This window comes from Salvelinus sp. IW2-2015, linkage group LG9, assembly GCF_002910315.2.
Source record: "Salvelinus sp. IW2-2015 linkage group LG9, ASM291031v2, whole genome shotgun sequence".
Classification (NCBI taxonomy): Eukaryota; Metazoa; Chordata; class Actinopteri; order Salmoniformes; family Salmonidae; genus Salvelinus; species Salvelinus sp. IW2-2015.
This window is the reverse complement of record NC_036849.1, coordinates 15265569-15282866: the sequence shown is the minus strand read 5'-3', so window position 1 is coordinate 15282866 and position 17298 is coordinate 15265569. Positions and strand designations below refer to the sequence as shown.

Sequence of the window (17298 nt, the reverse complement as noted above, 5' to 3'; positions counted from 1 at the left end):
TTTACTCCATGGAAAAAACACACTACCCTCCTCTTTGACCAATAAAACCCCCCCACAAACCTCCCCAAAGCAACAAAAACTAGTTTGACAACCCTCCCCTATTTTGGACCACCCCTCCCCCCAGTAAATTGTGATCTGTCCATTACAGCATTCAACCCACATAATACATAGTGTATTTAATGTTTAAAAAATAACCGCGATTCATTTTTATAAATGGAACCGAAACCGAACCGACCTCAAAAAACACTAATTGTTCAGCACTTCCTATCACTCTTGAGGGAACTCTGGAATGTAATTCTCACATTATTAGGTTATTAATCCTAAAGGTATTTACCATGTTTATTCTCTCTACACCCAATAGGTCTTTTGTCAGAGCCATTTTCACATAATGAATTATATATTAAATACTAATAGACTCCTTACTTACTGTGGCCTTTTAGCAGTTAACACCCACAGACATGTTGGCGGCCTGCTATCTCCCAGTGAGAAATAGCAGAGGTAGCCTTTACCCTCAGAGCTGATACTCTGTTTATGCATGTGTGTGTGTGTGTGTGTGTGTGTGTGTGTGTGTGTGTGTGTGTTGAACTGCGGCTATATTAAATCAATCAAATGCATCAGCCGATGTCACAAAGTGCTATACAGAAACGCAGCCTAAAACTCCAAACAGCAAGCAATGCAGTTGTAGCAGCACGTGGCTAGGCTAAAAACTCCCTAGAAAGGCGGGAACCTAGGAAGAAACCTATAGAGGAACCAGTCTCTGAGGGGTGGCCTGTCCTCTTCTGGCTGTGCCGGGTGGAGATTATAACAGTACATGGCCAAGATGTTCAAATGTTCATAGATGACCAGCAGGGTCAAATAATAATAATCACAGTGGTTGTAGAGGGTGCAACAAGTCAGCACCTCAGGAGTAAATGTCAGTTGGTTTTTCATAGCCAAGAATTTAGAGTTCGAGACAGCAGGTGCGGTAGAGAGAGAGAGTCGAAAACCGCAGGTCCAGGAAAAGGTAGCACGTCCGGTGAACAGGTCAGGGTTCCATAGCCGCAGGCAGAACAATTGAAACTGGAGCAGCAGCACGACCAGGTGGACATGAGGCCAGGTAGTCCTGAGGCATGGTCCCATGGGAGGGAGAGAGAATTAGAGGGAGCATACTTACATTCACACAGGACACCAGATAAGACAGGAGAATTACACCAGATATAACAGACTGACCCTAGCCCCCTGACACAAGCTATTGCAGCATAGATACTGGAGGCTGAGACAGGAGGGGTTCGGAGACACTGTGGCCCCGTCCGACAATACCCCCGGACAGGGCCAACCAGGCAGAATATGACCCCACCCATTTTGCCAAAGCACAGCCCCTCCACCACTATAGGGATATCTGCAAACCACCAACTTACTACCCTGAGACAAGGCTGAGTATAGCCCATGAAGATCTCCCCCACAGCACGAACCCAAGGGGGCGCCAACCCGAACAGGAAGATCACGTCAGTGACTCAACCTACTCAAGTGACACACCCCTCCTAGGGACGGCATGGAAGAGCACCAGTAAGCCAGTGACTCAGCCCCCGTAATAGGGTCAGAGGCAGAGAATCCCAGTGGAGAGATGGGAAGCGGCCAGTCAGAGACAGCAATGCCTGGTCTCTGTTTTGAGTTTGTGAGCTGGTACCATGGCTGGTGCTTGAGAGTGTGTGTAATGAATTGGTCTGATGGAGCACTGATTGAGTTCCATCTCCATGACTCATTATCTTATTAGTCACAATGCAGTGTGAGAGATGTCACACAGCCATCAGGCACATGACGACGGCTATTTGGGTCAGCCCTGGACCTGTACTGAGGCAGGCCTGCTTGCTATTCTGCACCTGGAGTTCGTGACATACTGTATGTCTGTCATTCAGTCCATTAGTGACTATGGCTGGTGTAAATAAGTGTGGAAGGTGTTTTTCTAGCATTTCAGCATACACAGTGTACTTTCATAACGAACAGAACTTTTGTCTTTCTCAAATAATCTCATAAATGCATACTTTGTGGGTATGCAGAAACAAATACTCAAACTGTTGATCCTTTTGATTATAAAAACATTGAATTCATGTATTTTAAGTTGTTCCTTCACCTGATCCAATTATTTCATACAACACTTGACAAATGATTTCAAAAGACAAAGTTGAATGCTCACGTTAAAAATGGGGCCCTGTGAATTTTCAACACAAAGCACCTTTCTCTCTCTTTCTTAGTCTGAGCGATTGCTTCTATCTTGGTAAGATGAGCATTAAGTTACCTAACCATTTTCTCATTTAAGAAAACACTTCAGGGCTTTTAGACTCTTTACCTGACTAAAGAGAGCTATATTGCTTTAAAAAACACATGCAAATCTGCTCTTTTTCTTTTGCCTAAAGGGGCCACTGCACATTGTTAAGCAAAATCTATACTGTACTTCTGCAGCGCTTTAAGGTTCTGGTTTTAAAATGATCCGTTTTGAATATTTTCACAGTGCGTGCTGTCGAATACTAGGCTACCAATACTTTTCAGAGAATTCTAGATCTCTGGAGTATTCCTCTTTTACATTTAGGTTGAAAGCCTAAGAAGCGAACATCCACAGAGTGCACCAAATATTTACAGAATATCTGTGTCGTTAGGGGCTCTTTTCTATGGTTTATTTTTGTTAGCTGGGACAGCTTGTGGGCTTGGAGGACAATGGTATGAGACGCCTGACCCTGCAGACAAGGATACTTTTACCAGCCGACTGATGTATTAGTAATGAGAGTTTCCACAAAAAACCCAGACCAAAAAAATACCATGATTTTGGGGATTTTCACAAAATGTAATCAATCCATAGAATAGTCTTTTGGAGGAATGATTGTTGACATATTTAACATTTGTATCTAAAAGCATAATTGAGAAATAATGAATCAAAGCATAGTTATTACATTTTGCCCTTACCCATTAAGACTCCTTAATGTTTTATCTGTAGAGGCTGTAAAGGAAAAATCGGTGTCATATGAGTTGTAATATGAGTAGTATTTTGATTTCAATAAAAACATTTTAAATTAATTTATGAATATTGAAAAATATAAACATGAATATTGAAAATATTGTCTGAAAATATGTTTATTTGTTCATTTTCAACACACTGATACAGCCTAACTGATAAAACTGCACAGTTTTGATTTGTGATTTTCAAATAGAGCAGTGGTCACCAACCTTTTTTGAATCAAGATCACTTTCTGAGTCAAAATGCAAGCCGAAATCTACCGCTGTGATTTTTTTGGAACATGACTTAACATTAACCTATTAAAAACAGTACTGTGAGGTTTGTGCAGTAGGCTATAGGCCCAATACATTATCACCGCATATAGGCTTTTCTTGAATTGCCCTGCCAATGCATTGGTGTTCGGACCATTTTTAGGTAGGCTATATGATCACACCGGTAAGAGCATACATTTAAATAATTCGCTTTTTATTTTTTATTTTACTGGGCTGATGATCCCTGCATCTGATGGTCAGTCTCAGCGGAAGGAGAGAGCAGCAGACAGAGGTTTTGTCTCTCAACATCCCTCTGCTCTCCCTTTCCTCTGCTGACACTGACCAAAAAGGGACACACCGTCTTCCAGCTGATGGGGGAACTCGAGTCGCACTGCATTATTTCTGCCTCATGCACAAATTCATGTTGTTACTCCTATGAAGTGAGAAAGTGAAATATTCCTTGATACTAAAAAAGACCCAAGCTGCTAATAATAACAATGCAAGCCTATTGATACACTTTCCTACTCATTCATTACAGTTGCAGTGCTGGTTGTAGCGTGAGTTGAAGTAGGAAGAACACATATTTCATGGATTATAAAAGTTTTGAACAAAAAGTGTGGACAGTGCTGAGTGAGAACTTAAACATAAACTCACTCATAAAAACAGCAGCTCTGCTGTATTCGTTGACAGTCTCTCTCTAGTCGTGGTTTTAAACTTTTTGAAATCTCACAATATCAACTTTGCTGTAGCTTCCTTTTACACCTGCTACATTACTCCAGACACGGTAATCTGAGCCATCCGATTGGCCACAGGTAGGACTATAGTGTACCAGATCAGCTCTCCGGGCCCCCTCCTGGACAGCTGAATCGGGTGCACCTACAGTCAAAAGCGCGAGATAAAAAAATTGGAACGCAAGGCCTTATTTTTTATTTTTTTACAGAAACGGTTGGAGATCAACTAGAAATGACTTGGAGATTGACCAGTTGCTCGAGATCGACTGGTTGGTGACCACTGAAATAGAGTACAGTCTTGACATCACGATATATCGTCTTGTATTTCACGATATATCGTCAATGTCAAATATAACCCTAGTAAGCAATGTAACCAATCACAGCCCTCCTTTTACACATCCTCCAAATCACCAGCAGATGGTGACCATTTTTTAAATCAATTTTCATATTCACTTAGTTGGTAATGCTTACAAATACCACTAAAAGTAGCAGAGATCCCACTCCCAAACTTTTCATAGACCCTTCAAACATTCAGCTTCCAGCTGCGTACCCTTTCCAGCACCAGGGTCAGCGCACTCTCAAATGTTGTTTTTTGCCACCATTGTAAGCCTGCCACACACACACACACACACAATACGATACATTTATTTAACATAAGAATGAGTGTGAGTTTGTCACAACCCGGCTCGTGGGAAATGACAAAGAGCTCTTATAGGACCATGGCACAAATAATAATATAATAATAATCAATAATTTAGCCATCTTACATATTAAACCTTATTTGTTCATCAAAAATGGTGAATAACTCACCACAGGTTAATGAGAAGGGTGTGCTTGAAAGGATGCACATAACTCTGCAATGTTGGGTTGTATTGGAGTGAGTCTCAGTCTTAAATCATTTTCCACACACAGTCTGTGCCTGTATTTAGTTTTCATGCTAGTGAGGGCCGAGAATCCACTATCACATAAGTACGTGGTTGCAAAGGGAATCAGTGTCTTAACAACGCAATTTACCAAGGCATGATACTCTGAGCGCAGCCCTATCCAGAAATCTGGCAGTGGCTTCTGATTAAATAAAATGTTCACAGAAGAGGATGTCAATATTGCAGAAGAGGATATCTTCCTTAATTAACCCCCATAAACGTAACGGACATATACCAGGAGCTGTGCCAGGCCCGCCACGTCTGACCTGCGGTTTTCGACTCATCCAGCTGTAACGCCTAGGATTCACTGGCTTGTATGCGAAGCAGTAATTGTTTCAAAACATTTCCTGCCATGTCACTGATGCGTTGTGAAACAATGTTGTTTGATGAAGACATTGTCTGTATAGTTTTTTGGGCCTTTTCCCCCAGCATTGTCCCAGCCATATCCGCGGCAGCAGGAAGAATTAAGTCCTCCACAATAGTATGGGGCTTGCCTGTCCTAGCCACTCGGTAGCTCACAATATAAGACGCTTCTAGCCCCTTCTTATTAATGGTATCTGTTGCTTATATACATGTCATACTACTCAAAAGACGTCTTAATTCTCACTCCAAAAACTCATTTTTCAAATTGGCATGTTTCGTTTCTAAATGTCTGCGCAAGAGTGAAGGTTTCATTGAGTTGTGAGATAGTACTTTTGCACATATAACACACTGTGGCTGAGGAAAGGCACTACTCCCAATATAAGTGAACCCCAAATCAATGTAGTTCTCATCATATTTGTGCCTCTTCGATGGTCCAACATCCCTGTCTGTTGTTCGGTGCTTTCCTGGGTAAGAGGGCAGTAGCTCTTCAGCTGCATCAGATTCACAAATCAAATCAAAGTTTATTTGTCACGTGCGCCGAATACAACAGGTGTAGACCTTACAGTGAAATGCTTACTTACAGGCTCTAACCAACAGTGCAAAAAAGGTATTAGGTGAACAATAGGTAAGTAAAGAAATAAAAACAACAGTAAAAAAGACAGTGAAAAATAACAGTAGTGAGGCTATATACAGTAGCGAGGCTATAACAGTAGCGAGGCTCTATACAGGCACTGGTTAGTTGGGCTGATTGAGGTAGTATGTACATGTAGATATGGTTAAAGTGACTATGCATATATGATAAACGGAGAGTAGCAGTAGCGTAAAAGAGGGGGTGGCGGGTGGTGGGTGGCGGGACACAGTGCAGATAGCCCAGTTAGCCAATGTGCGGGGGCACTGGTTGGTCGGGCCAATTGAGGTAGTATGTACATGAATGTATAGTTAAAGTGACTATGTATATATGATAAACAGAGAGTAACAGCAGCGTAAAAGAGGGGTTGGGGGGGGGGGGCACAATGCAAATAGTCCGGGTAGCCATTTAATTACCTGTTCAGGAGTCTTAAGGCTTGGGGGTAAAAACTGTTGAGAAGCCTTTTTGTCCTAGACTTGGCACTCCGGTACCGCTTGCCATGCGGTAGTAGAGAGAACAGTCTATGACTGGGGTGGCTGGGGTCTTTGACAATTTTTAGGGCCTTCCTCTGACACCGCCTGGTGTAGAGGTCCAGGATGGCAGGCAGCTTAGCCCCAGTGATGTACTGGGCCGTATGCACTACCTTCTGTAGTGCCTTGCGGTCAGAGGCCGAGCAATTGCCGTACCAGGCAGTGATGCAACCGGTCAGGATGCTCTCGATGTTGCAGTTGTAGAACCTTTTGAGGATCTCGGGACCATTGCCAAATCTTTTTAGTTTCCTGAGGGGGAATAGATTTTGTTGTGCCCTCTTCACAACTGTCTTGGTGTGTTTGGACCATTCTAGTTTGTTGGTGATGTGGACACCAAGGAATTTGAAGCTCTCAGCCTGCTCCACTACAGCCCCGTCGATGAGAATGGGGACGTGCGCGGTCCTCCTTTTCCTGTAGTCCACAATCATCTCCTTGTCTTGGTTACGTTGAGGGATAGGTTGTTATTCTGGCACCACCCGGCCAGGTCTCTGACCTCCTCTCTATAGGCTGTCTCGTCGCTGTCGGTGTCGTCTGCAAACTTAATGATGGTGTTGGAGTCGTGCCTGGCCCTGCAGTCGTGGGTGAACAGGGAGTACAGGAGAGGACTGAGCAAGCACCCCTGAGGGGCTCCAGTGCTGAGGATCAGTGTGGCAGATGTGTTGCTACCTACCCTCACCACCTGGGGGCAGCCCGTCAGGAAGTCTAGGATCCAGTTGCAGAGGGAGGTGTTTAGTCCTAGGATCCTTAGCTTAGTGATGAGCTTTGAGGGTACTATGATGTTGAACGCTGAGCTGTAGTCAATGAATAGCATTCTCACGTAAGTGTTCCTTTTGTCCAGGTGGGAAAGGGCAGTGTGGAGTGCAATAGAGATTGCATCATCTGTGGATCTGTTTGGGCGTTATGCAAATTGGAGTGGGTCTAGGGTTTCTGGGATAATGGTGTTGATGTGAGCCATTACCAGCCTTTCAAAGCACTTCATGGCTACGGACGTGAGTGCTACAGGTCTGTAGTCATTTAGGCAGGTTGCCTTCATGTTCTTGGGCACAGGGACTATGGTGGTCTGCTTGAAACATGTTGGTATTACAGACTCAATCAGGGACATGTTGAAAATGTCGGTGAAGACACCTGCCAGTTGGTCAGAACATCCTGGTAATCCGTCTGGCCCCGCAGCCTTGTGAATGTTGACCTGTTTAAAGGTCCTACTCACATTGGCTATGGAGAGCGTGATCACACAGTCATCCGGAACAGCTGATGCTCTCATGCATGCCTCAGTGTTGCTTGCCTCGAAGCGAGCGTAGAAGTGATTTAGATCATCTGGTAGGCTCATGTCACTGGGCAGCTCGCGGCTGGGCTTCCCTTTGTAGTCTGTAATAGTTTGCCAGCCCTGTCACATAAGACAAGCGTCGGAGCCAGTGTAGTATGATTCAATCTCAGCCCTGTATTGACGCTTTGCCTGTTTGATGGTTCGGTTCGTCGGAGGGCATAGCAGGATTTCTTGTAAGCTTCCGGGTTAGAGTCCAGCACCTTGAAAGCGGCAGCTCTACCTTTTAGCTCAGTGCGAATGTTGCCTGTAATCCATGGTACATACCCCTTCTGGTTGGGGTATGTACGTACAGTCACTGTGGGGACGACGTCCTCGATGCACTTATTGATAAAGCCAGTGACTGATGTGGTGTATTCCTCAATGTCATCGGAAGAATCCATGAACATGTTCCAGTCTGTGATAGCAAAACAGTCCTGTCGTTTAGCATCTGCTTCACCTGGCCACTTTTTTATAGACCGAGTCACTGTTGCTTACTGCTTTAATTGTTGCTTGTAAGCAAGAATCAGGAGGATAGAATTGTGGTCGGATTTACCAAATGGAGGGCGAGGGAGAGCTTTGTACGCGTCTCTGTGTGTGGAGTACAGGTGATCTAGAATTTTTTTTCCTCTGGTTGCAAATTTAACATGTTGGTAGAACTGATTTAAGTTTCCCTGCATTAAAGTCTCCGGCCACTAGGAGTGCCGCCTCTGGGTGAGCGGTTTCCTGTTTGCTTATTTTAGTGTCCATGCTAGCTGGGCTAACAACAAATATAGAATTTGATATAGCATTGGATGTGCTCGTGGATGCAGAACAACTTGTGTCGTCGACAGGTGCAGGTGTAGTACTGCTGGTAGTAGCAGTACTACCAGTAGAGCTGGTATGTCTCTCTATGGACACGGGCCTTACTTTTTTTAACCATTTATCAATTTTTGAGCAAACGGAATGAGCAGCAGCTACGTTTGGCTACATATGGACCGTTTGTGGAATTCCCGCGGGAGAGTAACGGTTAATGTGATTGGATGTTCATTATTTGACTAGTACCTGTATTTGACATTGTGTTGTTTTTCGCTGAACACTAGATGGTTTATTTTATTTTTGGCAGTGCAACGAGGCTACTTAACCCTTACCCTAGCCCTAACTCTAACCTTTACAAAGGGTTGTGAGACATCACCCAAATGTATAGCCCCGTTGGAAAATCGAAATGGACTGTTTGAAAATGTGAATCACATTTTTATTTGGCGTACCTCCGACGGCATTACCCCAGTTTGGAATAGCCGCCATAGAGTATATTTTGTTCGACAATATATTGAAAAATTGGTCACACTTTATTTGGGTAGTCCATCTGCAGATGCACTACAGATGGTCATGCTATCAACATTTATCTGTTGATAAGCATCTGACTATCTGTTGATAAGCAGCTGCTTGCTAGGGTTACGGTAAGGGCTAGGGTAAGTTTTAGAATAAGTGTTAGGGTAAGGGTTAAGTTTAGGGGTTAGGATAAGGGTTAAGGTTAGGGTTAGGAGATCGCTTATTGAAATGTTACAGATAGTCCACCTGTAGATGCTCCACAGACTATCCAAATAAAGTGTTACCGAAAAATGTGCCAAATCATAAATGGTATATTTTCAATATTCATGTTTATATTTGTCAATATTCATAAATTAATGTAAAAAATTACTAAATACTTCACATATTACAGAGCAAACGTTAAAGCTTCATATGACACCAAAGTTTGCTCTGTAGCACCTACACAGATGAAACACTATGGAGTCTTAAAGGAGGCCTTGGTCATGCCAAAAGGTCATAAATATGCCAAATGATTTCTCAATTATGCTTTTAGATACAAATGTTAAATATATGTCAACAATTCTTCCGCCAAAGAACTATTCTATGGATGACATTTTGTGAAAATACTCAAAATCATTATATATTTTTTGTCTGGGTTTCATGAGGAATCACTGTGACTATGGAGAAGTGTGTGTGTGCGTGTGAGAGAGAGAGAGGATATGCTGGGGTAGGGAGTTTAATCCAGAAAAGTGAAGTCCAGGCTGAAGTCCAGAATGGTGATTTGTTGTAAGTGTTTTCCTGATTTCAGCAAGAGAACAGCAGGTCTATGTGTGTGTGGAAGGCAATGCAGTGATCAGGTGAGATGGAGAGAGCTGAGCAGGAGGAGGAGGAGGAGGGGAGATGAGGAAGTCATCCATGCAGAGAGTCTCATTTTCTCTGTTCTGTCTGGTAAATAATGAATTGCTCAACTTAAGAAGAAAATTGACCCACTTTTTTATGTGGAGTAGAAGAAGCCAGAGCTAGAGAGCTACATTAAGAGAGACAGGGTAGATTATCTCTGCAGTCTCTACATCAGAACAGAAAAACATAGACACTTTGAAATGTTCAAGCGGCCATGGACACTCCATGTACTGCTCTCTAATCCACTCTGTGCTTTTTAAGATGCTTCTTCACCACACAAGTCTAGATTGAGCTCCTATTGCAATATCTCCTAGCCTCCGTTATGACTCACCTTAAGGCCTGTGTGTGTGTAGGTATGTGTGTGTGCCACATGTGCGTGTGTGTCTCCGTGCATGTGCGTACATGTGCTTTCCAGTGTGTGTGTGCTTCCTCGTATACGTGTGTGCTTGTGTGTGGCCCTTCCCCCTCCCCTGGCATGTATATTTGTGACCGGAGTGGGAGGAGGATGACAGGCTGGATCACCTAGGGAGCAGTGATGTGTCATCCATTCGCCTACAGAGACGCTTCCCAGAGGGGGAGTACAAGTCCCTTTCTCTCCCTTTCTCTCCTGCCCCCACTCCCAGGGCCTGTGTGATGGGGCTGCCCAGAGACAGAGAGAAGGCGGTATGGAGAAATGGACAAGCATCTCTCCTCATATTCCAGGAAAACGTGACAGAATGACAGAGTTTGGTCTGGAGTTCTGACTGTGCCTCCACAGCTCTGCATCATCTATCCCTCTTCAATATATGAATGTGGGATTTCAGCCTCACATCCAAGTTAGCAATACATTTTGATTATGAGTTTGAACCGAAGGGTTGGCATGCGGTGCGGGAGTCAGGGGTACAATTTGGATCCTGTATTCATTCTGATTCTGTGATTGTGCGAGTATTGTTAGAGAGCCAACAGAGTATCTATCACATACCCCATGCTCCAGGAACATCCACTCTCTAGCTTACTGGGATAAATATAACTCTGTAAGATAACTCTAAATCTAATCAAGAGGAGAGATGAGACCACCTACACACTCCCAGACCATCCAGCTACCAGGATTAGCTTCCCTGACCAATATCTCCTCCCAGGAATTACACAATTACAGTACCTCCCACTCCCTGGCCCTGCATTCTCCTGCAGGCTTGGGACGTTTTTGAAATAGGGGGTGTACTTGGAGAAGTGTTTCACTGCAGTTATATCATGTTTTATTACTCTGAGTGCTTTGCATAATTTATATTAGTAGAAGGTCTGCATGCTGGCAGCTGTATATTTAAGTGCTTGGACCTTTTTCAGTCAGCGTGCTGACTAGGCTTGGCTCTGCCACTGGAGCACTGCTGATTAGATACATTTTTACCTCAGCACCTGAAAGTGGAGAAATTAACTAGGCTTTTGATTATCATCTCTGTCATAATGAGTCGGGGGAGAGGAGTGACTTGTGACATAGCTCAGCAGCACGCATCTCAGCCATCTCAGTAATTGGCAGCACATCCTACAGTGTTTTCCTACAATACTGCATGGAGGCAGGTTTTGATAGTGTTGTGGTGGCAACGTGTGACCTATGACGTCAGTGGTACACTACCTTTCTAACAGGCTTGTTTGTCATTGGCACAGTGCTGCACACTGTAGCCTATCAGGTTTATCAGGCTTACCAAGACCACAACCGCAACAATGAATGAGCCTGACTGGACAATTCCCAGTGCACTATCATTAATAAATGAAGATATCATGTTGATAGGGATGTCAGGAGAGGGAGAGGGAGAGATACAGAAAGAGAGAGGGATAAATGCAGAGAGAGAGAGAGAGGGGGCGAGAGAAAGCGAGGATAGGAGAAAAGAGACATCAAGTGTGAGAAAGCAGAAAGGGGGTGGTGTGTTGGAATTGAGAGGGAGATAGATAGAGGCAGGGTTAATCATGGCCCTCAGTACAAGGCAACCAATTCCTCATGGGCCCTATTTGATATTGAGTTTTGGAGATAAGACAACAATCGTTGTTTCTCGATTTCTTTCTGTCTCTGTCCCCTCTCCCTCTTTTTCTCCACACTCTGTCTAGCACTCTCTCCATCACTTCTTTCTCTTGAGCCAGAGGTAGATTATTACAACGGAGCCTCAGAGAAGAAAAAGACAGTTCAAAGGCAGACCAAACACACCCTTGTAGTGAGCGGTTCATAAGGACCTTGAACCCTTTCTCCCCCTCTGGCCCAAATATTACTTCATCCACTGTGTAAACATAGGATTGTACTATTTTTATTTCTACTTTGAACCAGGGTAGGAGTTTATTGATTTGAGGTTCATTGTATTTCTGTTTTTCAACGAGCTTTGAAGTCTGCTCCAAAAATAGAGCCTACGCAATGCTGCTTGGAATAATTTCCCCCTCAGTCTGCCGAACTGTCTGCAAGAAAAATGCTTGTTGATATACATAGACTGTATAGTATAGTATATTCTAGAATAGGCCGCAAGGGGCTGTGTATTTCTAAGTTATTCTTTCTTTCTTTACATATTTTAGAGATTTCAGTGGCAGCCGTTCTTCTAGTTTAAAAAATAAAAACTTCTAATGGGGTTAGAAAGGTTGGATTTGTATTAACAACAAACTTATTAGAGTTGAGAGAATCAGGTCATCCTGGTGTGTTTGTATTTTCTCCATCTTGGTCAGGTTGTTATTGTAAAAGAGAATGTTTTCTCAATTACTTACCTAGTTAAATAAAGGCAAAATAAATCAAATATGTTTGTGGAAGTTAGTTTTTGTTTACTGCGATTAGTCTCTGTAGGGTAGAACAGGTGTAGTCGGTCTGTTTTCAGGCTTCAATTATCAACTCACCCTTACTGCCCCTCTCTAAAAAAACTTTAAAGTACTCCAGGCCCTCTTTTCATCTGAATAATTAATCTGTCTGTTTGTGTCTGTGTCCGTGTTTCTTGTTGTTTTATGTTTGATGGCTATTTTATGTTCTGTACCGTCTTGTGGGGTGAGCTCATAGCTGCTCCCCTTCCGGCTACACTGCTAATTCTCCTCTCCATTACCATACACATCACGACATCTGCATACTGTCCTGTCTCTCTAGGAGCTCAAAGCCCCTCTCTCAGAGGAAGGCAGGATGAACTTGGAGGGGACGATGCCTAAATGCACATCCATTTTGTCTCCCATAAATGTTTAGACAAATAATGCTTGTGTATTCCTGATATCATTAACTTATCGTTCCCTTAACTGATATCCCCAATTTTATGTTTGAATGATATGACTTGAGTTCCCACATAGGTGGAAAGCTGCCGTATCTAAGAATAACTCAGGCAGAATGACTGTAATGTGGTCAGATATTGTGAAGAGTACTCCTCGGTAAACCGTAATGAATAGGCCATTCATCCCTATTGATAGCGATGGTTTGTCATTTGTCCTGCTCTACCATATGGATGTAAAATAAAGTAAAAAGTTCCATAACAGACAGATGGAGAGAATAATTGGGTCAGTGAAATTAGGTTGAATAATGAAAATAAGTCAAGCCACTTGTCTGAGAGCCGTGTGGTCAAAGTTTGTGTCTTGAGTTTTAGCTTCCCAAGGATGCCATCCATACTACCATGACAACCTTGTTTCTTTTCCAAGCCTAATTGCCTCTCACTCAAGAGGTCCATGCAAATCGGTATAGCACTTAACCTGTCAATCAAAGTTGAGACCTTTTTCCCCCCTTAACTTTATTCAAATCTACCCACCTACTCAAGCTGCCCAAGTCATGGTCTCTAGAGATTCTCTGTTTGACAGAGAGAAAAGCTAACCTGTTATGCTGTAATTAAAAGAAGTGGGAAACACTATTGTCTTGTGTAGAAAAATGGACACAATTTTGCTGTCCCTGCACTGGATGAACCAAGACAGTGACTCATCACATAAATGTAGACTACATTTCAGAAAAAGCTTTAGTTGTCTTGTAATGAATAGTCACTGCCTCCCAATTAAGCCTACAGTACATACTATCTGCAGGTGATGTGATTGACAAGTCCTTTCTTTCCCCTTCCTTGTCCCTACACTAGCCCACTGACCCAGCAGGGGGCTTGATACAATGACATTAAGTGACATTATGCAGCCACTTCCAACAGAGGTGCCGGGTACAGCGAGGAGGGGACTTGTCCTGACAAGGCTGAGAGAAAGAATGTGAGGGAATAATATAATAATATATTCCGGCCATGCTGAAGAGCCACATGCCTGGACTGTCAGCTGCAGAGGGACCATTATTATTTTAACCAAGAATAATACTTCAGTCTACTGGCTGGCTGAGGTCCCTGTCATTCCCAATTTAATTAGTATCTAAGCGCCAGGCAAAGCAGGTTGAATAATAGACTGAGGCACAGTCAGGAGTGCAGATGGATATTTTCATAGAGATCCCTTCTAAAGCCAGACTTGACTGCACTGCGCTGTCAATGGGACACGTGATGAATGGATAGCCAGATAGGCAGACAGACAGGTGCTCTTTATCAGTTTGCATATAAATCCCCCTGGTTCCTTTGTTGTTTTCAGAGTCATATACAGTGCATTCGGAAAGTATTCAGACTCTTTTCCATATTTTCTTACGTTACAGCCATGTTCTAAAATTGATAGTTTAAAATAGTTTTTTCCCCTCATCAATCTACACACATTACCCAATAATAACAAAGCAAAAACAGGTTTAGACATTTTCACAAATGTATAAAAAAACTACTGAAATATCAAATTTACATAAGTATTCAGACCCTTTACTCAGTACTTTGTTGAAGCACCTTTGGCAGCGATTTAAGCCTTGAGTCTTGGGTATTTAACCTTTATTTAACTAGGCAAGTCAGTTAAGAACAAATTCTTATTTACAATGATGGCCTACACCGGCCAAACCCTAACCCGGACGACGCTGGGCCAATTGTGCACTGCCCTATGGGACTCCCAATCACGGCCAGTTGTGATACAGCCTGGAATTGAACCAGGGTCTGTAGTGATGCCTCTAGCACTGAGATACAGTGCCTTAGACCGCTGCGCCACTCGGGAGACCACTCAGGGGTATGACGCTACAAGCTTGACACATCTGTATTTGGGGAGTTTTTCCGTTCTTCTCTGCAGATCCTCTCAAGCTCTGTCAGGTTTGATGGGGAGCATCGCTGCACAGATATTTTCAGGTCTCTCAAGAGATGTTCGATCAGTTTCAAGTCGAGGCACTGGCTGGGCCATTCAAGGACATTCAGAGACTTGTCCCGAAGCCACTCCTGCGTTGTCTTGGATGTGTGCTTAGGGTCATTGTCCTGTTGGCAGGTGAACCTTCGCCCCAGTCTGAGGTCCTGAGTGCTCTGGAGCAGGTTTTCATCAAGAATCTCTCTGTACTTTGCTCCGTTCATCTTTCCCTCGATCCTGACTAGTTTGGCCGGGCGGCCAGCTCTAGGAAGAGTCTTGGTGGTTCCAAACTTCTTCCATTTAAGAATGATGGAGGCCACTCTGTTCTTGGGGACCTTCAATGCTGCAGAATTGTTTTCGTACCCTTCCCCAGATCTGTGCCTCGACACAATTCTGTCTCGACAGGTGTGTGCCTTTCCAAATCATGTCCAATCAATTGAGTTTACCACAGGTGGACTCCAATCCAATTTCAAATAACCTGTTTTCGCTTTGTCATCATGGGGTATTGTGTGTAGATTGATGAGGGAAAAAAATTATTTAATCAATTTTAGAATAAGGCTGTAAGAAAATGTGGAAAAAGTCAAGGGGTCTGAAAACTTTCCAAATGCACTGTATACAGAATAATGTATTACTTTTCATTCATAAATAATGTATAAAAATGTGAAATTACTCTTCCGTTTTTTGTACTCTGCAGGTAATTTTTCGTAAGATCAGTGACGTGAAGAAGGAGGAGGAGGAGCGCCAGCGTCAGAAGAACGAGGTTCAGCTCACCATCCCCCAGGACCATCCGGTCAGGAAGCTCTTCCAGAAGTTCAAGCAGCAGAAGGAGCTGCAGAGGAATCAGGGGGCGTCCTCCCAGCTGGACCTGGAGAAGAACCAGCTCCAAGTGGAGCACCACCTTCACCCCATCCCCCACAGCCTGCAGCTGTCCCACTCCAGCCTGCAGCACTCCCTGCCCCTCAACATCCAGCGGCCCGGGCCCAACTCCTCCCTGCAGGGGCTCCAGAACGGGGCTCCCCCTACGGGCTGCAGCAGCAGTGTGCTCACCGTGTCCCAGGTCACGCCCATGCATTCTAGTCCTGCCATGGGGGAGCCGCCTCCAGTCCGGCTCAAGTTGAGCAGCAGCCCTGCTCTGGTAAAGCCTCCTGCTGCCAGGGGCTGGGGGCGCCTCAAAAACGTGGCTGCCCCACCTCCCGTGGTCAGGAAGGAGGGACTGAACAATGTAGCTAAAGCCGTTTCTGTGGAGATGCTATCTCAGAAGGGCAGGGGTCAGGAGGCGGGGCTCAGAGGAGGAGAGGGAGAGGACAACCGCCTCCATAAGACAGACTCCTGCGACAGTGGCATCACTAAGAGTGAGCTGCGTATAGACAGGGCCGGGGAGGCCCCCCTGCCACACCCGTTCGGCCCCATCCCAGAGCAGGCCCTGCAGGCTGTGCTGCAGGAGACCCGGCTGGAGCTCCGGGGGGACCTCCAGATTCTGGGGGGCCGGCTGGGGGCCCTGGAGAAACAGGTGGCTCAGATCTTCAAACTGCTGACCTCTACAGAGAAGAGGAGGCCGTCTCTACCTCTGGCCGCCACCCCCAAAACCAAAACCAAACGTCAGGACATCTTCACTGTCTCCAGACCCGTTTCTCCTGACTTAGTGGACGATGACGGGCACATCTGAAGAGGACATAACACCACTGTTCGACGTACCTTAACATTTGCACACAAACTTTTAACTCATGTCCATCATGAGACCTTTCTTGATTGTAAATATTTCTCTATGCATGTCCAGCTGGATTCTGGCTTGCCAAAGAAACTAACAGTCTATTCAGGGGCGCAACTTTGGTTTTAGAAGTGGGGGGGACATAACCTGGCAGTGGGTCTGGGGGCATCTAAAAGCTCATTTCCTGCATTTCTACTAGGGCTGTTCCCGATAACAAACAAATATTGGTCGATCAAGAGTAGTCTTTTATTTCGACCAATCAATTGGTTGAAATGTTTAAACATGTATTTTTACGCATATAGACTCACCCTATGTGTTCTAATAAAATCAACTAGGCTATAAGTACTGAAATTGTCTGATACTTTGAGCTGTTTGATTAAATAATTACGACACGCAAATGACTCAACAGGGAGCCAGAGATCAAGATAGCCTAACCAGAAGAAAAAATAATTTTTCCGACCCTCTTCTCGTTGCTGCTGGCCTTCGCAAATTCTGCTTTTATAGTCCTGAAGTTGCTGGTAATAGGCTACACCAGCGGTC

At 44.2% G+C, this 17298-nt stretch overlaps 1 protein-coding gene across 1 annotated transcript in view; it reads left to right on the top strand.

Annotated features, from left to right (window-relative positions):
* Window positions 1-16923, top strand: part of kcnh5b (potassium voltage-gated channel, subfamily H (eag-related), member 5b) — a 95277-nt gene extending 78354 nt beyond the window's left edge. The window contains exon 11 of the mRNA XM_070445167.1: window positions 15745-16923. Within this exon, the coding sequence (XP_070301268.1) occupies window positions 15745-16716 (972 nt within the window). The 3' untranslated portion in view covers window positions 16717-16923. The remainder of the gene's footprint in view (window positions 1-15744) is intronic.
* Window positions 16924-17298: the final 375 nt, after the last annotated feature.